At 37.0% G+C, this 24,036-nt stretch overlaps 3 protein-coding genes across 4 annotated transcripts; 2 read left to right on the top strand and 1 right to left on the bottom strand.

Annotated features, from left to right (window-relative positions):
• Positions 1-547: 547 nt before the first annotated feature.
• On the bottom strand, positions 548-11,030 carry glb1 (galactosidase, beta 1). Its single transcript, XM_017461010.2, has 16 exons — positions 10,875-11,030; positions 8,781-8,953; positions 8,413-8,563; positions 7,482-7,542; positions 7,305-7,399; positions 5,511-5,691; positions 5,281-5,339; positions 5,070-5,191; positions 4,399-4,439; positions 4,148-4,260; positions 3,866-3,940; positions 3,669-3,758; positions 2,779-2,892; positions 2,541-2,672; positions 1,419-1,673; positions 548-1,177 (listed from the first exon to the last, which is right to left on the bottom strand). Exons 1-16 carry the CDS (start codon positions 10,929-10,931, stop codon positions 929-931), a joined length of 1,968 nt encoding a protein of 655 aa, XP_017316499.1. The 5' UTR covers positions 10,932-11,030; the 3' UTR covers positions 548-928.
• Positions 11,031-11,129: 99 nt separating this feature from the next.
• ccdc86 (coiled-coil domain containing 86) lies at positions 11,130-16,109 on the top strand. Of its 2 annotated transcripts, XR_006981444.2 has the most exons (6): positions 11,130-11,396; positions 12,004-12,133; positions 12,494-12,568; positions 13,107-13,274; positions 14,936-15,030; positions 15,354-16,109. XR_006981444.2 is itself a non-coding variant. In XM_017461051.3 (4 exons), exons 1-4 carry the CDS (start codon positions 11,263-11,265, stop codon positions 13,230-13,232), a joined length of 465 nt encoding a protein of 154 aa, XP_017316540.1. In that variant the 5' UTR covers positions 11,131-11,262; the 3' UTR covers positions 13,233-14,076. The 2 variants fall into 2 exon arrangements, 1 of the variants encoding a protein (XP_017316540.1); XM_017461051.3 differs by lacking the exons at positions 14,936-15,030; positions 15,354-16,109 and having other exon boundaries at positions 11,131-11,396; positions 13,107-14,076.
• Positions 16,110-17,809: 1,700 nt separating this feature from the next.
• On the top strand, positions 17,810-19,667 carry LOC108260624 (uncharacterized). Its single transcript, XM_017461052.2, has 2 exons — positions 17,810-17,953; positions 18,811-19,667. The coding sequence occupies exons 1-2, from the start codon at positions 17,930-17,932 to the stop codon at positions 19,183-19,185; spliced, it is 399 nt and encodes a 132-aa protein (XP_017316541.1). The 5' UTR covers positions 17,810-17,929; the 3' UTR covers positions 19,186-19,667.
• Positions 19,668-24,036: the final 4,369 nt, after the last annotated feature.

Below are 24,036 nucleotides of genomic sequence, written 5' to 3'. Positions count from 1 at the left end.
TTATTAAATCAATTTATAAAATCCATCAGTGCAGTATTGATGTATGTTTATGGATTTTAATTCATTTATTAAACAGAAAAGAGAAAAACATTTAAAAAAATATTAAATACATCTTAGAATTATATTTAAATAAAAGGTAAATACACATATAAACAACCCTACCCATTTATTATTTATTTTTATTCAATCCATTGATAAATAATTAAATAATTCATGTATTTAACTCACCAATATTTGTATTTCTTAAAAGAAGAATATATTTGTGGAATTAATTCTACAAAAGGTACTACACTTCAAAGAGATAAAACCAGAAATAATGAATACTGTCTATATGAAGAAGGAAAAAAAATCAACTTTTAATGATTTATTTTAATCAGAATCGCACTATTCTGAAATTAGACCAAACTACCGTTCCCTTCCCAGATTTTTGCTTTCCTCGGTTTTCTTATTTTAATGTACAGTTCACAAATGTATTTTTTATATATGATGCAAAAATAGAATTGCAAAATTAGAGAAAGTGTAAAGTGTGGAGAAAAGATTCGCTCGGTTTTAACCAACAGTGAGATTTATTAGAAACAGGTTCAGTTAGAAAGCAGCTTGTGATTGAAATTGCTTTTTTAAAATGAGATTTATTTCATTATTTAATCATTTAATACAAGTTAGGAAGATTTCCTCTCAGTAAACATTTCAGATAAATAATTACAAACAGGACCAAAACCATTAAAGATATAAAAGATTTTTAAACTTGTATAACATTATTTCACATTTTTATTCCAGCAATAAGAAAAGTGCAAAATGTTTTATTAAAAAAATCCCAGAGTGAATCAGAAGCGTTTTAACTCCGTACACACGTCCTTCAGAAGTACAGACATTAATACTGTCACAGTGCTGATGTGAAGAGCGTGCGTGTGTGCGTGCGTGCGTGCGTTCAGAGCGTGTTCAGTGTTTTCTCCCTTGTGTAAGGTTTGATGTGTGTGACAGTGGAGTTGATGAGTGGTGTGTGTGTGAACTCGACCACACACTGTCCCCGGGTGCAGGGACACGCCTCCAGCTCCAGCACTGTGATGTTATTGGGCGACGTGGTGCTGAGGAGAGACGCAGGAACGAACAGAGTGACCTGAGGACCACGAGACGGCCAATAACGACCCACGTTCACGCCGTTAATCCACACCTGACCCTTTATTAATGGAAAACATTCAAGTGTTTCTTTATTTGATCTCAATTATTTATCAACAAATAAACAAGATGTTATGAATAAAACCGGGAAGTATCCTAAATCTGACACATGAAGCAGAATCTGCATCAAAAATAGATAGAATTTAAAATTTATTATACACAATTATGATAGCACACTAATCATTATTATTATTATTATTATTATTATTATTATTAATAAACAGACAGACACACACACACACCTTGCTCCAGTCGGGGAACTGGATGTACGTGTCCTGTGGCAGGTCAGGGATGTGATCAGGAATCTCCAACGTACCGCCATAGAATGTGGGCGGGGACAGATAAGTGGGCGGGGTAGCAGTGTGGGCAGAGTCACTGTCCTGTAGAGAGACCGTGTCCCACAGCAGCCCCTCCTTCACCACCTCGTCTATACTGAGACTAAACACGGTCCAGTTCCTTAGAGTTTCTGCTCCCAGTGTGAGATTCGACACCAGACCCTGCAGAACATTATTTATTTATGCACATGGGGGTATTTATTTATGCACAGCAACACTGTCTTCCTCTGTCACTACATCACTGCACAACATGTTATTTATTATAGCAGGGATTCCCAAACTTTTCCAGGGCAAGGCCCCGCAAATGGCATTAACATTTGACCGAGGCCCCCTTTTGCAAGATGTCTTTAAACACATTAAAAATACAGACTTCTGAATATATCCCCCTTTTTTATTAATAATTACATCTTTACATTACATTAGGAATTGTGTGTGTGTGTGGTTGTCTGAGAGTGAGAATTTATCTTTCACACCAAATTGTTGAGGCCCCCCGGGCGCCCCGTGGCGGCCCCCACTTTGAAAACCACTGTATTAGAGTACATGACAGGGCAGGGGTGGCTTAGTGGTTAGGGCTCTGGGTTACTGGTCGGAAGGTCGGCACTGCCACGCTGCCTTAAACAAGGCCCTTAACCCTCTCTGCTCCAGGGGGCGCTGTATCATGGCTGACCCTGCGCTCTGACCCCAACTTTCTAACATGCTGGGAATGTGAAGAAAAGAACTTCACTGTGCTGTAATGCATACATGACCAATAAAGACTCATTATACATTCCACAGCGCTGTTTATAATTCAGCTCTTGTTTTTATAACCTCAATAATAATAATAATAATAATAATAATAATAATTACATGAGCCCACCACTATGTTTATTAAATATAAACTTTATTACACATGACTATTTTAATGAAATATGAAAGATCAGAAACTCTGCCCAGTAAACTCTGTAAATATGATTTGTTTATTCTCTCAGGAATTCATCTGCATTTATTATTAATTGTGTAAATATAATAAAGATTAAATCTCTGCTGCACCTTGAAGTCGTTGATGTATTTTCCGTAATTGACTCGGCCCATGTTCTCCACCAGCAGGTCCAGTCTGCTCCCGGCCTTCCCCGTGATATTAATACTGATAGTCCTGTCTCGCTCCAGAATCCCTACAGCCCGCTGCACACGCACACACACTTATTCATAACGGTATAATAGGTGACCGGGAATAAAAATGACAGTAGAATATGTATGTGTGTATAAGACGTAATAAATAACTTCTTACTCGGTCTACGGAGACGTACGCTCGGTCGTGAACTCCGTTTAGAGGAGACGAGAGAGGAGTCGGGTTTAAACAGTCCACAGGAAGTGACGTCCGATACAGAACAAAGCCGAAGTGCTGGAAACGAAAAAAAATCAACGATAAATACTTCATAATGACGTTGTAGCAGTGATGTGGGCGGAGCTTCGTGTTAAACAGGTGAAGCTGCTGAAGGGTACGGAGAGGTCCGGCGTCCCTTTCAATAAACATTAATGAAATTATTTATTAGCAGCACTACACGCTTAAAAATGAAGGCTCTTCAACAGTTCTTTACAGCAACATGGGTTCTGCAAAGAACCTAGTTCTTCAGCTGAGCTGTATGGTTCTTTGGAGATTAAAGAAGTTCTTTATGGTTCATTATAGGTTCCTCAGATTCTGCAGTGTATTGGTTCTTAAAGAGATCATCCCAGGTTAAAGTGAACCCTATAAGGTACTTTTTTGGGACTGGAAAAGGTTCTCCTCACTTTGGTTTCTTAAAGCACTACCTAAGGGTTTTTTATTTATTTATTTATTTATTTTTTTTAGAGAACTTATGAGAACATGGTTCCTCGTGGCACTGCTGTGAAGAACCATTTCTGGGTTCTTTAAAGCACCAGTAAATAGATGGTTCTCTAAAGGGGTGCACAAACTTTTTCATACATTTGATTAAGGTTCTTGCTGAAATAATTCAGTTACTCAGTTTTATCTGCAGACGCTTTACATCGAACTGGCAAAAAAAAAATAAATATCAGAAGGTTGAGTTCAAATCCCAGAAGTGTCAAAAAGGCAACGTTCAGCTTTTAAAGCTTCTGTCTGGAGAAAATAATAAACTTGTAAACAAACAAACGTTGATGCTGAAGCTGTGAGAGATTTACCTGATTGAGCTCGACAAACGTGAGCGGGTAAAGAGATTTTACAGGACCAGACATCGAGAGAATGTCCAGAGATTCTGATACAGTCCTCAACTATAACACACACACGCACACGCACACAGTTAAAACAAACAAATAAAACCTTGTGTTTTCCGTAACACAATAACAAATTAAAATATAAAAAGAAAAGAGAGATTTACTTTCTTCATCTGCACGGCTCCGTACGCAAACTTCGGTGTAGACGGCGGCAAAACGCCATCTGGTATCTTCTTATACTGTTTATAAAACACACACACGCACATGCGCACACACACATTAATTAACTGTGAGCTATTAACAGTGAATAATTAATTAAACACTCTTTATAATTAAGCACCTGAAAGTAAGAATGAAGAATCATCGTTATAAGTAGTTTGATCCAGTTTGAACTTTTATCTGATCTAATAAAAGTTGATGATGAAGAGGTCGAGAGTAAATCTGACCTTTTTAATGACGTCACGGATGGCGAAGTATTTCTGCGTCAGGTCTCCGGCCTCCGTCAGCGGAGCGTCGTAGTCGTAGCTGGTGGGCTGGGGAGCGTACGGAGTGTTCGCACCTGACAACAAGAACAGACCATCAGGACAAAGACCATTACCTTCACATAATCACCTTCACATAATCACCTTCACATCTGATTCCCTTCATATCTGATCACTGTCACCTGATCACCGTCACCTGATGTTACATGACTCACCATTCCAATAGGCAAAATTAGTTCCTCCGATAAACATGTACCTAAAAAGGAAAAAAACATGATGTATTTACCAACATTACAGAGAAAATACATTCTTTACAATAAAATTACATTTTTAACCACAGAACCTGCATGCTAAGCTACCTAGCTAGCTAAATGAGCTAAAGATAGTGATGAACACATGGTGGTTGTCATGGTAACATTAAAATGTATTGCTTATTACTGTTAACTAAATCAGCAGGGAGTAAATCAAGGACATGGGCATGTTTACTAATCTGCACAGTCATGTGATGGTGATGTGATGGTGTGTGATGTGATGGTGATGTGATGTCATGGTGATGTGATGGTGTGTGATGTCATGGTGATGTGATGACAGTGATGTGATGTCATGGTGATGTGATGTCATGGTGATGTCATGGTGATGTCATGGTGATGTCATGGTGATGTGATATGGTGATGATGGTGTGTGATGTCATGGTGATGTGATGATGGTGTGTGATGTCATGGTGATGTGATGACAGTGATGTGATGTCATGGTGATGTGATGTCATGGTGATGTGATGTCATGGTGAGGTGATGTCATGGTGATGTCATGGTGATGATGGTGTGTTATGTCATGGTGATGTGATGTGATGTTTCTTCTCAAATAATTCTGCATTAATTTGCCTCACAGGTTGACGTTTGCTCCGAGTTCCAGGATCTCGTTAAGGGATTTGACCACAGCTTCAGTCTGAACGACAGAGTGATGTTCTCCCCAGTGATCGAGCCAGCCGGTGTAAAACTCCGAATTCACCTGGACACACACCAGAACCGAAACACTCCATAGTTTATTTTATTTTATTATCAATACTGCGAGGTTAAATTCTGGTTAAAGCGTCTCACCAGCGGGCCGTGAGGTTCAGAGTGTCTCTGAGCTTCAAAAGCTGCAGTCACGTTTCCACCTGCACACACACACACACCATTAATTTTAATAACATTTATCTGCTGTAGATTTAACAACTGCACGCAGTGAGAGAGAGAGTGAGTGAGTGAGTGAGTGAGTGAGTGAGTGAGTGAGTGAGTGAGTGAGTGTGTGTGTGTGTGTGTGTGTGTGTGTGTGTGTGTGTTCTCACCGGGCCCGAAGTCGACGGTGGCGTAGACGCCCTGCAGCGCTCCACACTTCAGGTAATTGACTCCGGCTCCGTCGGTGCTGAACAGGACCACGTCGCCCCCCAGGTGAGAGCGGAACAGTTTCAGCAGGTGACGCAGGTAATCAAAATCACACGCAAAGTAACTTCCGTACTCGTTCTCCACCTGATCCACAACAAAACACACTTCATCATCACATCACTGCAGATTTCTGTTAATCACACCCCCACGTTTCTTAGCTCCGCCTCCTGAAGACGTGAGGAAGGAAATGAAGACAGGAGGATTAATGTTTTTACAGCAACACGTCTGCGTTTACACACGGAATAAACATCACAGGAAACAATAAATAAAATCATTCCTGCATGTGTACCCTTTATATATATCCATATTTTATCCGAAACAAGATTCTGTTCATCACCGGATCTTATAAAAATATATATAATACGCTATAACTTGGCTATATATTTTTTTCCCTGAGTAACTAATTTAATCAAATGTAGGCTACAAAAGTTTTATGTAAAGAAAGTCTGTTCCAGAAATTTATACAAGATTTTGTGATTCATCCATATTTTATATATATATATATATATATACATATATATATATATATATATATATATATATATATATATATATATATATATATATATATATATATATATATACACATATATGTATGTATATATATATATATATATATATATATATATATATGTATACATATATATATATATATATATATATATATATATGTATACATATATATATATATATATATATATATATGTATACATATATATATATATATATATATATATATATATATATATATATATATATATATATACATACATATATATATATATATATATATATATATATATATATATATATATATATATATATACACATACATACATACATACATACATACATACATATATATATATATATATATATACATATACATATACATATACATATATATACATATATATATATATATATATATATATATTTTTTTTTTTTTCCTGCATAACAGAGAATGAACATGAATGTTGTCTAAAACAATACTCAATTTCTATTTATTCTATTTATTAATTTGCACCTTTTAAAAGTTTAATTGTTTTATTTAATATTAAATACTGATGTTATTATAGAGAATTAAAAATTTGTATTTAAAAAAATTATTTATTTATTTTGAGGTCTTCCCCCCTTTCTCTTCCTTCTCTTTTTTCTTCCTATCAATAAACATCATGAAGTCCATAAACTTCATCACTTTAAAGTGGCTTCAGGCAACAATTCCACTCATCACCAGACTTCCACTGCACATTTTTATTGAAGTATCTATTATTACTATTAAATAATATATAAAATATATTTATTAGAATGTGTTTTTGAGAGGAGCGTTTATATCAGATTTATGCGCAAGATGTTTTGTCCTTCAACTCCTCGTTCCTCATTTCCTCTGAGCGCATTTAAAGAATTGTTTCATCCTTTAAACTGGCAGCTTTGATCAATTTCTGGGAAAGATGGAGGAATCAGAGAGACATCAGAGTAGAGTTTCGGGTGATTTTCTCTGCAGGTTCGTCATGCTGTTATAAAGAACCTGACAAGTCACTGTTCTTAAAGCTCAATACTGTCACCTAGTGGCCCGAGTGTAGTAATGCCCCCACACACCCCCAAATCAGTTTATACAGAATTACTGAGAAATTCAGTTTTAACCCAAATCTATAGAATGATCATGTTTTCATATATACGAATCATTCGTGTCTCACCTGTACTGTAATAATCGGTCCCCTGTTCTGATAAAGGTAAGGCTTCATCATAGGTAACAACTTCGCCATCCATTTATCCACAGCTGCTAAATAATCTGAAATAAAAATCATTCTGAAACAGCTCATTAATCTCCTCATGAAGTATTATTTACTCAGGAACTGGGTTAAGTTTTTTACCTGGATCTGACGAGCGAAGGACAATGTCTTTCTTCTTCAGTAACCAAGCAGGTAGGCCTCCCTTTAATCAACCAAACACACCTTAAACATTAAATTATAAACAATAATTATAGACTTTCAGCATTTCAACCAGTTCTGTTCACTCACTTCCTGCTTACACACAGGTCGGGGTGCCAATACTTTAGTCAGATAGCGATAAACAATAAATATCGAGAAACCGAATATGAAATTCCTTAAAATAAACATTTTCCCAGATCCACAGATGATTTCAGTACAAACCATGTGTGTATAAGATTTATATCTCCATAATATAATATCATATTTAATACTAATATAACAAAAAATATTATAATTACATCCAATATCTAATGTGTTATATTACGATAGATGACATTAAACTAGTTTCAATATCATAATTATACCTTTTAATAGACTTTATTACTTTATTAAATATCGAAAATTAAAACACTAATAATATTCTACATTATTATTATTATTATTATTATTAGCATTTTAACAGCGATTATAACAAATGGCACATAAATACACTATTACTGAAATATATCATATACAATTAATAAACAATTAACACATGTTATTTAGAATATTATTTTAAAAACATTATTATTTTTATCTTGACATTACCAAATATAATATTATTACAGAACTAGGAGCCTGATGTGAGACAGTTAAGACTTTGAAAGGCTCAGATGTGTTGCATTAGATGTAATAAATTAAAAAAATTAGATGGCATTTTTAATAATTAAATAGTTTAATCGGACCATGTCCTGAGATTCCTGAGATTCAGTGTTATTAGTATAGTGTGTGCAACAGTGGACATTGTCCCAAAGCAGCTTTACAGAAATACTGTATATACATTCAGGATATAGATTTTAAAATGAATGAATTTAGTCCATTTATTTATTTATACCATGTCCCACTCGGCACAGATGTAGGGTCCGGGTCTCAGGATGACCAGCAGGCCGACGTCCTGACACAGCTGGAGGAAATATTCCAGATCTCGATCTCCGCTGAAGTCGTACACACCTGGCACGGGCTCGTGGAAGTTCCAGGGGACGTACCTGCAGGAAGGAACGCTCCATTTCACACACAGTTTACAGGTTTTTCTCGTACGCAAGTCATTTTCTAACTCAAACAATAGAAGTGGTTAACTAATTTAAATTTTTGCTAGTTTTATACATTTTTTCCCCCTCAAAAATGATTTAGAACTATACATTATTAATCCAGGAGAATACAGCTTTGGGAGTGAGAGAAACTGAGAGCGTGAGATGTGCGTACGTCTGGACGGCGTTGAGTCCCGCCATGTACATCTTCAACAGCCGGTCTTTCCAGTAGGACCTGGGGATCCTGCTGTAGTGAATACTGCCGGAGATGTAGCGGAAATATTCTCCATCCTTCAGGAAGCTGTTGTTTTTATAATCTACTGTAAAACTCGGAGCAGCTACAGAGAGCTAACAGACAAGAAAAAACAAAAACTATATCTCAACAGTGCGTAAACAGTGTTTAAGTAAAGAAAGTGTGGGATTAAAATGAAGGTTTGCTTAGAATTGTGTGTGTATGTGTGTGTGTGTTTCTTTAGAGCTCCATCAAAACAATGTTCTCATTTTAAGAATGGTTTAAAAGTAAAACTACATCAGGATCGCGATCCATAAAAACCTGGGGAGAGCAAGATTACAAAAAACATACAGGAATCGTAAAGAATTCACAGATTTAACTGTCTGTAGAGTTCCACTTTTATTAACTCATTTATGTTGCACTAAATTACTGTTCGGTTATGTATTTCACACACAGCGGTTAGCGTAACGTTAGCGTGATGTTAGCGTGCTTACTAGCAAACGTGGCTAATTTTATTATTTACTGCAGGACACGGACACTGGCCATGTCCTGCGGAACTTCAGATCTGTCCTGCAGGAAATGTGTGTTTTAAACAAACCCGCAGCACATCATTCATGTGTATAATATTTTACTTCACAGAGTTCCTGCAGGTTTTTCTACAGGAGAATGTGCTGAAAATGCTGGAGACTATCTGCATAATATTCCTGCAGGATTATTTGGTGAGGGAAAGAAGCCAGACATGAAGCTCGCTGGACAAATAAAGCTCATGTTCATTAACACCTGAAGGTACTGAACACATCCACAGCTTTCATTCAGTTTCCTCTTCAGTATCTGCGTCACAGTTAACAGTCACTGATTCTCGTTGTGGGAACGCTGGTTTTACGTTCCGGAAACATTAGTTCATTAAAAAACCCTCCAGACTATGAGCAGTCCCTCCAGGATTTTGGGTTTTTCTGATCGTAGAAATGAACACAAAATCAAACAAATGTTCGGAGGAGCTGTAATATTTCATGTGACGTCATCACAACGCGCGTTCAGCTAAACGCTCTCATTTACCAACAAACTTCACTGCGAAAATCTATTCCCTGCAATCGAGATTCTGTGGATTTAAATCGTTTTCCACACAAAAAAAGGCACAACATCCTGTACGGACTGATGAGTAACTTGGTAATACTTTGGGAAGCAGAACTGAACGGAGTTTGTTAGAGAGCAATGTTAGAAGAAACATTTACATAAATGTTTAAAGAAACATGTTTTGCCATATATGGATAATAGTGGGCGTGTCTGTATGCAAATTATCAGTCACACTCATCCAGTGTCAACAAACAACTGGAATTCTTCTTTTTCCTTTTTAAAATTTTTCCTGCCGATTAATTTACTTAAAAACCATTCTGGACCGTTTTCCCAGGTAGTGATGAAGACTCTCTCTTCAAATTAATTATATTTTCCCTCAAATGTATGTATTTGTTATTTATCTTTAATTTTCTTATCTTTAGTGCTGCAATGAGAACGAGCAAGCTATGCAACTTATATTTATTATTAACATTATTAAATAGCGTAATATATATTATATATAATGTTTTTTAAAAAAATCTAATTATTTGGTTGCCTGAGTAACAAAGTCTTCAAACCGGAAATATAACTAAAACACGAGATCACATGACCAGTCACAGGACAGCAGTGTGACAGTTGAAACATCGGTCAGGTTTTAATCTACTGATTATTCAGTGCAGGAAACATTTCAGATCTTTGCTGAACACTAGAAGAAACTGCACACTGTGCACAAAGTCAGAAAATCTGCTCAGAAATAAACAGAATATAAAAACTGCTTTAATGATGAAAACTTTATAAACTCATCAGTTACAGTTCAGCTTTAAACGAACAAATGTTTTCGGGCTGAAGAGTTTATAAAGGTTTATAAATGTCAATAAAAGTGTCTGCTTTAAACACTCCACACATTTAGCCTGACATTTGAAAGAGGTTTTTCCGCGCATGCGCAGTGAGTGAATGAACCGATCTCGGCGTGAACAGACTTACTGTGAGAGGGATGATGAGTGTAAAGCAGAATAAAGCTCCAGTTCTGGACAGGATCATGTTTACTGCACTGATCAGCGCCTGGAACTCTACTCAAACACGTTCACTAAACCCGGGGCGGAAATAAGCACCAATCACGTGATATTCTGCGCTTCAACCCGACCATGTGATCAGTAGTAACCGCCCCTACGTGTTGTGTGCAGTGTTGCTCCTGGCCGCTAGGGGGACACGCGTACTGCTTCACTTCCGCACTTTTGTTCTTCTTCTTCGCTTTTTCCCCCACGTTGAGTAAACACACGGAACTCTGCACGTGCTTCGGGGTTTCAGGAGGACGGTTCGGCTGTTAAAATTAAACTCACAACTCATCCTCTCACGCGCAGGAACACGAGCCATGTCGACCAATCAGGAGAGCCAGCTTCAGCCCAGTGCATGCGCTCCGGTACCGACCCAGACCCTGGGAAGAGCCATGATCCCGCTGGGAAAACCCAAATCCGGCCGAGTGTGGAAAGATCGCAACAAACAGAGGTACACACACTTTCATTTTAACCTTTACCCCCATTTTACTGTCCATCTGCAGCTCAGGGATGAGTGATACCGGAGTAAACCATCACCGCGATTATTGTATTCAATACCGGAACCACGATTATTAAACACAAATACTCACAATTTAGGAGCTTGATTTTAATCACACTTTGTCTTCCTGTTCTGCTTGAAATGTGTTTAATATTTAAATATTCCAGACATTTCCATCCAGCCTCACACTGCCATGTGTAATCATCATCAGGACTCCCTATAAGCACATGCTTTATATAAATGTATAAAAGCTTTAATGGGTATATTTTTTTAGGTACAATGGTTTATTCATGATTTTAAATGTTAAATCTGAATAACACTAGACAAAAACAAATATACAAACAAATAAATACCTACCATTCCTGCCCACAATAGGAACCATCACAGAAATTTTTATGATTTCCACTACAAATACCATCATAACCATTAAAACCATTACCTGTCCTTAATAGTCTCCACTAGACATAACATACCACCAGTAGAAGGCAACATATTTCCAGTAGAGACCCACAGGGACCATTACAGTTCCATTAAAACCAGTACAATGGGTGTGTTGTAGGTTCTCTGCTCTGTTGCGTGATAAACCTCTGCGCAGCTCCTGGCAGAAGAAGATGGAGGCCAAGAGGGAGAAGGAGATGGTGAAGCAGTACCACCAACAGCTCAAAGATGTGAAGGCCAGAGAGAAGGAGGTGTGTGTGTGTGTGTGTGTGTGTGTGTGTGTGTGTGTGTGTGTGTGTGTGTTTTTTATTAAATGGATAAAGTATAGATGCATTCATAACCGAGTACAAGACATCAGAATTGCTACAAGTAACATGTCATGAGAGAACTTCACCACAAGGTGGTGCAAAAATTCCTGCTCCAAGTGCAGATATACAGGTGAGTTTACAAAATAATGATAAAGCGACTGTAGGTTCCAGAGGCTGAATGAAAGCATTAATCGAGTCCTGTGCGCTAAAGTTGAATAATGTTTGCTCCAGATTCATTGTTGAACCTCGAGATGTTATAAAAAAGGTGTGAACAGAAAAAAAATGTATAAAAATGTTTTACAGGAGAAGAGGAAGAGACGGGAAGAAAATCTGAAGAGACGAGAGGAAAATGAGAAGAAAGCAGAGATTGTTCAAGTGGTGAGACTGAGACACACACATCTACAGATTTGTAATTTATTGTAGAAAATAGCTGACAGAATGAATGTTTTCTTGATTTTCACACTTCCTTCTAAGCCACGCCCACTCGACCAGTGAACCAATTTGTTGAGCGACGTGCGAGATGAAAAAATGCTTTGTGTTTGTGTCGTTCCGGATGTGTTTATAACATTCCGTGATGGATTTCCCCTCACTCTTGTCTATTCAGGGAAATTCACCAACATTTTATTGGCCTGGTAACGTCAAAGTCCCTGTGATCAGATTACGGCCCGATGAATTGCTTTATAGATGATCAAAATGATTCAACACTAATCAGAGTTTGTAATTGCTATAAAAAACACTGAATAACTTATCACAGTGTTGATATTATGCCGTCATACGATACATCGCTTGGCCCTCGTTTAAAAGCGTTTTCCAGACGATGAAAGAAAGTCGACGCAGTTTTTTTTTTTTAAATGAAATGTTCCCTAATCGCTCCTTCTTCTCCACTTCCTGATCCTTTTTTTCCTTTTTCTTTCAGATACGTAACACGGCCAAACTGAAACGCATGAAGAAGAAGCAGCTGAGGAAGATAGAGAAGCGAGATACTCTGTCTGTGCTGCAGAAAACTCCTCCCACCGTCAGAAAAGCACCCAAAGGAGAATAAAAGATGAACAGACACTAAAGACATTAACGTCTCCTGATTAAAGTGATTCATTTCACTTTACTATGATGTATAGACTGAACACACACACACACACACACACACACACAGTGGATGTGACCTGTAAATAAATTGGCTGTGTGTGTGAGAGACACAATGTACAGTGGTGCTTGAAAGTTTGTGAACCCTTTAGAATTTTCTATATTTCTGCATAAATAGGACCTAAAACATCAGATGTCTGCATACTTTTGCCACTCACAGACATGTAATATTGGATTATTTTCCTCAATAAATAAATGACTATAATATTTTATCTCATTTGTTTAATCGGGTTATTTATCAACTTTTAGGACTGGTGATAATCTGATGATGTGTTGGGTTGTATTTATGCAGTAATGGAGAAAATTCTAAAGGGTTCACAAACTTTCAAGCAGCACTGTAGGTAGTTTTTTGGCAAACATCAGTGGGACTTTTATGTGGGGTGTCCAGTATGTAAACAAGCAGCATAAAACCCGGTGCTTTCCTCAGAGGTTTGGTCTCGTCCTGAACTGTTAGAACATTTCTCTTTCTCTTTACCGCACTCAAATCTGTTTCACTTTCTCTCTCTGCAGTCACGTGTTTTAAAAGTAAGCAGTAAACAATCACGGGGTGGTGTGATGAAGTGGATTTCCTGTTACCAACCTGAAGTCCATTAACAATGTTTATTTATTAAAGACTGTCATTTTTATCTGTTTATAGTTACATTTTATGGAGAAATAAGTTCCTGTTCTCATTTATGTTAAAGCAGCTCTAAACATTCACTCCCTCACAGAGCTTTCCTTAATAATAATAAAATAAAAATTATGCAGCTTGTCGTGTTACTGAGAATCCAGTAAAAGTGTAAACTCTGTCCTGAAGATGTCTGAAAACCTCAAGTTACAGCTTCACCTCTGACTGCTGACACTGGAGACTCCTTCCATACACGTGAAATAAGCACATTTCTCCTTACAGAAAACTTCAGTGATTTTTTAAATCGGTTTATGTGGAGCGTGCACTGTACGCGTCTCTGTGAACGAGCCGTTACTATAGAAACGACAACGTATTAGAGCGAGAGCGTTAATATAAACCTGCGCTACTGTCCGAGCAGCTGTTATAGAGAACTCACCACCACCTTCTGACCAATCACAGTCCAGATCTCAGCAGCAGCGTGGTTTAACTATGATATGCAAGATGTTTATTACATGCAGAACATTGATTCAAATCCACGACTGCAGTGTTGAGAGCAGTGATGGAGGTAAAACATTCTGCTCTCATGACCAGAAGGTTGTGAGTTTAAATCTCAGGATTTAAGAGCGAGAATTTGAATCCTCATCATTATGATGGATTTGTGAAGGACTTTAGTGTGAGATTAAAGTTAGCTTGTTGAAAACTCGTTAGTTCTGATGAATTTACGATTACAGGAATTCAAGTGCAAACAAAAATCTTGCACGCTGCAGCTTTAAGTAAAGTTATTTTCACCCATTGGTGGTTAGACTTCAGGGGAAAGCAGGTGCATGTTAATAACGAGTAGCTGTGTTCCTTGAGGAAAACAGATTCTTGTGTGTTCTTATTCTAGAGACAATATTTTACAATCGTTTCTCTTTCATTTATTTACAAACCTTTTGCCACGAGAGAGGAGTTGATCTGACCTTGGGACTTCCCCCATCTTTTTTTATACTCTATAAAAGGAAAGTAGCAGGCAGCAGCGAGAGCAGACGACAGACACAAGCAGACACAACAGAGCATCTAACGAGAGAAGATGGCTACAAAAGTCTGTGCTCCGGTATGTCATGCTTATTTCAGCACTTTTTGTTATTCAGTGTTTTTACAGTTAATAGAACACAGACTTTCTTTCTCAGATTTTTACTCTTGTGGCATGTTTTCCTGTTAGAGAACATCAGGGACACTTTAACTTTATAAGTGTTTTTATATTCAAGATCTATTCAAGACAGGCTTCTTATGTGCCGAAACTGAAAAATAACTTTTCTTTTTGTTAAAAAAAAAATATTCATATGGATCTGGTGTCAAACTTATTTCTTTTTAATTGCACCTTCTTCCCATCTCTTTCTCTCTCTCTCTCTCTCTCTTTCTCTCTCTCTCTCTCAGCAAGGCAAGGTTTTGCCAAAAGCCAGTTCTCCTCAGGTTGTCCATCAGTCCAAGTTTCATCCACAGTTGGGTCAAACCACTCACAGCTTTCTAAAGGTGTATGATGATGCCCCAGGATCTACTCAGCCTGACATCCTTGACGTACTGGTGTTTGACCCTTCTAAGAATATCAACATCCCAATTAACCTGAAGATCACCGACACCGTTGACGCATTGATCAAGAAGTACCTGCAGATAAGGCCTGAGCTGGGGAAAGAGCTACACCTCGCCTTCAACGGCAAATCAGTTGCAGCAGACGCGATCCTGAGAGATCTGGGGGTGAAGCCCGGGGCCGTGTTCATCACCTTCCAGAGATGCCGTGGAGGATAAGAGACCGGATGTTACACCTCTCTCTTCATCCGTAAAATTAATCTGAACTCTTTTCACTCCTGTGAAGAACTTCATTCTCAGGTCTGCTTTAAAGTAAAACCGGGTAGATTTATCTTTCATTATTCAGCACCAGAGACAATCAATAATATGAATATATTACAAAGAACATGCAGAAATCTCATATCATTAGGTGTAAACTGTCACTTACTCTGTGTATGTAGGATCATCACACTGTGTTCTATTTCATGATTTGAAATGAACTTGATTTCTGCTGACTGTAACCGTTATCATATTTACTGATCTTACTGTCATATTATTCCACAGCTACTATTTTTCTAATATATCTATCTTATATTCTTCTTAAAAATAAATAAATTCATCACAGAATCGTAGAAACAGAAGTGTTCAACGTTTTATTTATAAAGTTTTGCCATTATTTATCGGCCTTAATCACTGTACAGAATGAAGGTCTGTCGTTTATACTTCCGCTTTCATCCAGACAAAACGTGCAAAACGTGAGAAGACACCACGATACGAGGCGTCGAGATCATCTGTAAGGGTTCCTGACCTGAGACAGACCAACACTAGTTTATACCAGTGCCGGATATTTCAATCTGTGTGCATACTAATAAATAAAATCAATTATAGGACAAATAAATAAGGAAGCAATACAAGAAATGAATTAAAAGAAAGTACGAGAGAAATGAGGTGCTAAACTTCATACCGTCTGAAGAAGAAGAAGAAGAAGAAGGTGTTTAGATGGAGGCTGTGTATAACGCTGGGTGAAGTAGGTGTGATTCAATAAAAATCGATATGATGCATTAATTCATCCCTCCATAGTAACTTCAGCATCCTGGTTCAAGCTTTAAATGAGTAAAATGTCTATAAATAGGTTTAAATATCTCATACTTTCTGTATTGTAATCTTATAAAAGATCACTTTGACTTTATACACGATACTTTATCTTACTAAGATGCCATTTTTTGTAGTGAATAAAGTTGATTAGAACACAAGTTCTTGAGCTTGTTTAAAGTCAGGGTCACATTATTACTTGTTATTATTATTATTATTATTATTATTACTTATTATTATTATTATCATCATCATTATTATTATTATTAAGCCAAGTGACAAATCAAACAGGGTAATAATGATAAGAAGGCACTAATAGCTACCCCCTGGCTATGCTTCATGGACCCCTGCGGTTCCTGGAACCCACTTCATGAACCTTTGCATTAGAAAATATCACACACAGGAACAAAACAAAAATACAAAAACATTCCTGCTCTCATCTCTACACTGAAGCAGAGAGATGTTGTACCGTGAGTGTGTTTAGATCTCAGAGAACATCACACCAAGCGTCCTGAAGGAGAAATGTGTGTACACGCTTAAAACAAAAGGTTCTTTAAAGGATATTTAACGGTTCTTAGCCTTCAAAAAGTGCTTCCCTTGGAACCGTTTCTGATAAGGAAACACTCTGTTGTAGGGTTCTATGTAGAACCTTTAAAGGTTCCCCCTGAAGAACAAACAAAGAGCCATTAAAAGTTCAACATTTTCTAGGTGTAGGGATTTGATCCTGGGTATATTGATAATGTGGTGCAAACGCGTGATGCACAAACTCATACTGAAGCATCAAACATGGATATTATATAATTACTGATATTCATCATGTTTACGAATTCTCTCTAGACATTTTTACATACACAAGAATATTGTAAAGGTATCGGTATCTGAGTGCTAGTCTTGGTAACTCCTGGTACAGGATTCGAAAAGGAAAACAGTGAAATCACACTTTGAAACTTAGTCTTTTTATATCACTTCATCTCTGGTCTATTAACAACAACAACAACAACAACACATTACTAAAGAGATTTCAAAACAAACACGAGATAATAACTATTTACTGACATTAAGTTTCGCTCCAAATCCTCCGAAACAGATTTAAGGTGCTTTCAGGGCTAATAATATAAGACCATTTTTGTTCTTTTGTCTTGTTGGGTTTGTACTGGGCTTTTCCCTCTCTTCTGCCTGACTCCTCACTTAGAGGAGGGACAAAGTGAAAATGTCAGCATTCAGGGAATTCCCACCAAGTGTTCTGTGGCCTGTGTACATAACTACCTGTGGCCTTTAAAGGCGAGGCACAAAACAGAAAGCAGACCAAGTCAGAGCTCATCTGTGCTTGTGAAAGAAGACAATCAGACAGCAGCATGGCAGACGTGTGTCTTCCTCAGGTATTTGTTATTAGTTTGTTGTTGAAATTAGTAGTAATGTGTTAGCTTTATAACTTGAATATTCTGATTAAATGTCACATACTATTACACCAACCTGTGTTTTCTAGAGTTTATACAGAAACATTTCCCTTTTACTAATGACAAGGGTGTTTCACTAAGAGCCATTCACACTGCAGTGTGTAGAGTTAACTGTGTAGAATTAGTTTGGGAAATAACTAAAAGTAAAAAGAATCATTTAGAAAGGAACTTTTTAATGCATGTTTTTACCCGTAGCATGTTTCCTGTTAGAGAACATCAGGAACACTCTATAACTCGATTTAATTCCATATTTAAACATATTTTTATTAACTATTCTTAGTTGTTTTTTGATGAACAATTTGTTAAATATACGTTTTATGATTTCTATTCATTCTCTGCAAGGAGATGTTTATATAATATTTATGGAAGGAGTCTCCAGTGTCTTGTTAACTTCAAGACAGAAAGAGAGGTTGGTGAAGGAACGATGTTTATAGCTGTTATAAAATAAGCGAGAACAGGAACTAAATCAGTTTGCAGACATTCTGCAACATGTAACTATAATGTAACCATAAATGGATAAAAAGTACAATGTGTCATTCTTTAATAAATAAAATTTGTAATTGCTGGTGAATTGCTGTGGTGGAAGAGGAATAAAACATTTGTGGACATGCTGTTAGAGGAAAATAATCAGTGCTGTGGTATCAGTGACTCAGCTCCATCACACCACCCCAGTGTTGATTATTCTTCTTTAACAGCACCACATATAGTGTTTTATTCCTTAAATACCTGGTCCATGTCAATGTTTTCACACACCTTCTTCCCAACTCTCTCTTTTGTAGTGGGAAGACATCATCCAGTGGGCGGATGTTGAGGAGCTTGTTCTCGGCCCTCAGAACCAGTTTCATCCACAGTTGGGTCAGACCACTCACAGCTTTCTAAAGGTGTATGATGATGCCCCAGGATCTCCTCAGCCTGATAACATTGACGTGAAGGTGTTCGACCCTTCTAAGAATACCAACATCCCAATTGACCTGAAGATCACAGACACCGTTGACACACTGATCAAGAAGTACCTGCAGATGAGGCCTGAGCTGGGGAACAATCTACGCCTTGCCTTCAATGGCAAACCAGTTGCAGCGCACGCGATCCTGAGAGATCTGGGGGTGAAGCCCGGGGCCGTGTTCATCACCTTCCAGAGATGCCGTGGAGGATAAGAGACCGGACATTACACCTCTCTCTTCATCTGTAAAATTAATTTCCCATAAAATCAAATCTGTTTTCATTTCTCACTCTCTCACAAACCATCTCAGGTCTATTTTAAAATAACAGTGGGTGCACGGGTTTATTGTGTTTAAGCCTGTAGAATTGTATTGCCTTTTAATTATTCACTGGCAGGAAATAAAAATATATACTACAACACACACTAAACAGGTCATCATACCTATATCTGTAGTGTAATATAATTTAAAACCATTTACATTGAGTTTGTAGTTATGTCTATACATTTCTGTCACTTGGTCTCGCTTTATATTTTTAATGTAAAACTTTCTTTTAATTTGTAATTCTTTCAGCTGACTGTAATTACCATGTTATTTACTGATGTACTGATATCATGAATAATAATTATTAAATGTAATATATTGCATAACCTGATTTAAAAGCTTTAATGTATTAAAAAGATTCTAAACACTGTGAATTCATGTTGGATTTTTTTTTTAACTGCAGAACAACAAGAGAAATAAATAACCAGAATTTGCTATAACCCTTTAAAGGAAAGTGAAAACACAGTTGATCTGGTATATTAAAAGTGGTGTGGTAAATTTCAGGTGGTTTCCAGCAGGCACGTTTCTTCTGTTGGTGTTCCTGATGGCAGAATGCCATGCATGCTATCAGATCTCAAGTTATAAATGAATTTCCTTTAAATGCTCGAAATATAGCAAGAAATAATATGTGTTGGATAATAAATGCATGTCTATGCACTATATGGACAAACATTTGTGGACATCTGACCATCACAGAACCCTGACCTCAACCCCACTGAACACTTTTGGGATGAACTGGAATTGGAGTCTCGGCACATCAATATCAGTGCCTGACCTCAACCTCACTAACGCTTTAGTAGCTGAATGAACACTGTTCCCCACAGCCACACCCCAAAATCTAGTGGAAATCCTTCCCAGAAGAGTGGAGCATATTATAACAGTAAAGGGGGAATACCTCCATATTAATGCTCATCGTTTTGGAATGGGCACATATGGGTATGATCAGGTGTCCACATAGTTTTGGACATATGGCGTAGATATATTTCACTAGATTTATTTTAGTTTCTGAACTGCTGCCTTTTTGCTTCAGTGTTTGTACATCTTGTGGTTAGCCGAAATGAACCAGCCCAGGGTGAGGTGATTCCCAGAGCTGCTGTAGTTTCTCTTTCAGTTGCCAAATAGTAAGTCAGGTGATTTCAAGGATGAAGACAATTCAAGTGCACAACCTGTGCAGTAAAGCCTGTTTGTTTTTGTTTTGTGTGTGTGTGTGTGTGTGTGTGTGTGTGTGTGTGTGTGTGTGTTCTACTTCCACTGAATGATTCTTGAATGATACACATACAATGACCTGCTATAAATATACAGTATAGTTTGTTCCACCTTGAACACCCTGGGCTAGTGAAACATGCCAGTGTTTATACATATCATAATTGTGCACTTTTACACATGTATCTGCACGTATCAGTAAATTTAAAATTATTTTTAAAGATGTGACGCTTTTAATAACAATTCGAGACTCTTGTTATTAATATTATTTCTCGGTTGTCCTCAGAGTTTGTTGAACAAAAGCTAAAACTGTTCTACTGTCTGATGCTTTTATGAATATAAAATTTTCAAATATATAAATCTTTATAGATTGTGTCACTGTCATCTTTATAATGTGTGTTGTAGTTTAAATATATATATATATATATATATTCTTTTAAATGACTGAGGTATGACCATTTGTCAGTGTAAAAAGGCTGACAATTACCTCAGCTCATAAGCTAACTAGCTAACTGCTATTCGAAATATTATGACACAGTGCTACTGCACTGGAATAATTTTTATTATTTTTTTAAACTGTTGTCAGAGTAATAGTTGTACACATTTAATGGTTTAAAAATGCTCTCAGGAATCAGTCAGGTTAGCTTGTGTCCGGCTAGCTCACTTGTGTTGCACACATTAAAACGAGTAATGCATGTTTGGGGTAATGTAGATTCTTTATTTGCTCACCGTTGTCTTTATGTTCTGTAATTAATTACAAGACATAATAATCGTTAGAGACCATACCACACGGTGTGACCGTACAGCTCAACACCCCGAGCATTGATGCTCTTACTCTGTGCTTTTGCGGGTGTTTTCCCCCCTAACGCTGGTCATCAGCGCCCTCTAATGGTATAAGCACCAAATATTCTTTCTGTCTCTCATCACGACTAATATTTCAACGGTAATTGTTCATTATTAGAACAACAAAAATTACAGGCCTCCAGTCTTACTGATCACTGTCAATACCAATAGCCAAAATAATATGGGGTGGGGTGGGGGTGTGTATTGGGGGTATGTGTGTTGGGGGTGTTTTCTTATTAACAGTTTCCTCACACTTGTGTTAACTGAATCACTGATTGAAGGGAAGAGATAAAGTGTGCTATAAGGCATTATTATTTTTGTAAAGCTGCTTTGAGACAATGTCTATTGTAAAAAGCGCTATACAAATAAAATTGAATTGAATTGAATTGAATTATTACAGTTCAGTTGCGCCATCTACCGGCGACATATCGCAACTACAGTATTTTTAAGGCAGACTGAAAGTCTAATAGTAAAAAAGCAATCTTAGCCCTTACACTACATCTTATCTTCTAAAAATAACTAGAATAACATAAGGGAGAGCCAGCACAACCTAACACAACAACTTGTTTTCTCTAAATGCAATTATGATTATTTACGTGAAGTATATATCTTTGAAAATCGGAACCAAAAAGCAAACCAGAGTTTTAAAACTGGAAGTCCTCCCGGGAAATTTGTGCGTACGAGGTATCCACTAGTCATAACATGTCACCAATAGAACGCAACATATTACCAGTAGAGACCAACTGGGACCATTACAGTTTACATTAAAACCATTACAATTCCAATTATAACCATTACAAAATCTATGAGAGTTTTTCGTTTGTTTGTTTGTTTGTTTTCAGCAGGGATAGAAGGGATTTATTTATTTATCGCACTACCCGGTGTCACCCAGATGAGGATGGGTTCCCTTCTGAGTCTGATCAGTTAACACGCAAAATTACCACCACACGCATCACATATTCTTTTTGCATATACTCTTTTTGTTATTGCCACGCCCCCAACTCAGAGAAAAACACGAGTTCTCGAGTTGTACTCACGACATTGTAGAAGCGTTCAAGTGTTCTCACTTCGTAACTCCAATCATTTGGACATAGCTTGAATGAATGCAGCATAAATTACTGAGCTCATAGCACAAGTACAGGCTACAGACATGGTCATGTGACCTATTAACGTGAGTGGCCACGCCCCATATGACCACTTTCTATCATGAACAGCACAACAATTAGTTTATATATAGTGTGAAGTATGCACGTGCTGTAGTGTATCTTTACGAAAAAAAAACCCGAAACAATATTTATAGTTAACAATATAATTACACAGTAGTTATGTATAAACCCAAATAATAACTATAATTATAGTTCTTAAAAATTCAGAAAGTAATTTGGACCATACTATTGTAAAGGCATGCAGATATTTATTTTGCTGTAAAAAATAAAATCTGTCTTTTTACAGTGTTAAATATTTCACACTTTGTGTTTATTAAACTCGGGGAGGACTTCACTGCACATAAGAGTGCTGATTCTGTCTTCTGACACTAGATGGAGACACCAGCGCAGGATTCGTCTTAGAGACCTGGGGCAGGACATTTTACAGAATTTCACTAATTAGCACCGTGTTATTGTGGTGGTTTTCACTCTGATGGAGGCTGCAGAATGATAAAAAAGAAAGAAAGAAAAAGAAATGACTTCTGCTTGGATGAAGGATGGCTTCTTTATTTTAAACATGCTTTTTATACACACCAGCTTTGTAATAATGTGATAAAAACACCACTCTTTATATTAATATATAATATTTTGTGCAGGTGTGAAAAATGGAATGATCTGGAACATTCAGGAAAAACGTTTCGTAAAACTATAAATATTCTGTTGTCAAAGTAATGTTGTTATAGTGATATTCGGGGATATACATTTATACCCAATAACTGATTATACATGTAAATTATTACACAAATAATGGATTAATCACCATAAACGTAGCTTGTAAAATGAGAAGCAGTGTAACATATTTTCATATTATTATTCTGTATTATTTCACTACATGAGCTGATGGTATTTGTTTCAGAACACAGAATATGTTAACAGTGTGAACTGTGTTTAAGTTCATGCTAAAAAAGGAACAGAATGGTTTTTGTTTTTTCTCTTTTTGACAACAGAACTGGCCTTGCTGTTCCAATACTTTTGGATGAGACTATATCAACAATTTATCACTAGAGAAAATTTTATTACTGAAAAAAAAACACTTTTCTTTAAATCTTTTTTTTTTTTTTTTAATGCAGTGAGTAAACAGTAAAGCTCACAGAGTTCATCTCACTTTCTTCTCCTCAGCACAGGATTGTGCAGAAGATTTCACTGTGGAAGGCTGAAATCAGAACTGGAACAAAACCCAAATCATCTGTCTACAAATGTGACACCATATCCCTGTGATGTACGTACACCCGTACCTGTGTCAATCTGCTCAGCTGCTTATTTTAGACATCGAGAGGTATGACGAGTATTCGTGGTCTCTGTACAGCATTTTTACACTTCAATCAAAATAGCTATGATGTTTTTCTGGTAAATTCCACTCGGGTTATTAAAGGTTATTCACCTACGAGAGAGAAAACAGAAAGCAAAATGTTTGTACATTTATAAAATTATCATTACATAAGTAATACATTTAAAGGCAAAAAGTGCTATTAGAGTGACCCCGTGTTTTAAA

Source organism: Ictalurus punctatus, chromosome 29, assembly GCF_001660625.3.
Source record: "Ictalurus punctatus breed USDA103 chromosome 29, Coco_2.0, whole genome shotgun sequence".
In the NCBI taxonomy this organism is placed as follows: Eukaryota; Metazoa; Chordata; class Actinopteri; order Siluriformes; family Ictaluridae; genus Ictalurus; species Ictalurus punctatus.
The sequence above is the reverse complement of the archived record's forward strand: the minus strand, read 5'-3'. Positions and strand labels throughout refer to the sequence as shown.

Bases quoted from the DNA above. Each gene is read 5' to 3' on its own strand.
- ccdc86 (XM_017461051.3), top strand. From the start codon at position 11,263: ATGTCGACCAATCAGGAGAGCCAGCTTCAGCCCAGTGCATGCGCTCCG. The intron at 11,397-12,003 runs GTACACACACTT...GGTGTGTTGTAG, and splicing joins AAAGATCGCAACAAACAGAG to GTTCTCTGCTCTGTTGCGTG. The intron at 12,134-12,493 runs GTGTGTGTGTGT...AATGTTTTACAG, and splicing joins TGAAGGCCAGAGAGAAGGAG to GAGAAGAGGAAGAGACGGGA.
- LOC108260624 (XM_017461052.2), top strand. From the start codon at position 17,930: ATGGCAGACGTGTGTCTTCCTCAG. The intron at 17,954-18,810 runs GTATTTGTTATT...TCTCTTTTGTAG, and splicing joins CAGACGTGTGTCTTCCTCAG to TGGGAAGACATCATCCAGTG.
- glb1 (XM_017461010.2), bottom strand. From the start codon at position 10,931: ATGATCCTGTCCAGAACTGGAGCTTTATTCTGCTTTACACTCATCATC. The intron at 8,954-10,874 runs GTAAGTCTGTTC...CTTGTCTGTTAG, and splicing joins CACTCATCATCCCTCTCACA to CTCTCTGTAGCTGCTCCGAG. The intron at 2,673-2,778 runs GTAAGAAGTTAT...GTGCGTGTGCAG, and splicing joins CGTACGTCTCCGTAGACCGA to CGGGCTGTAGGGATTCTGGA.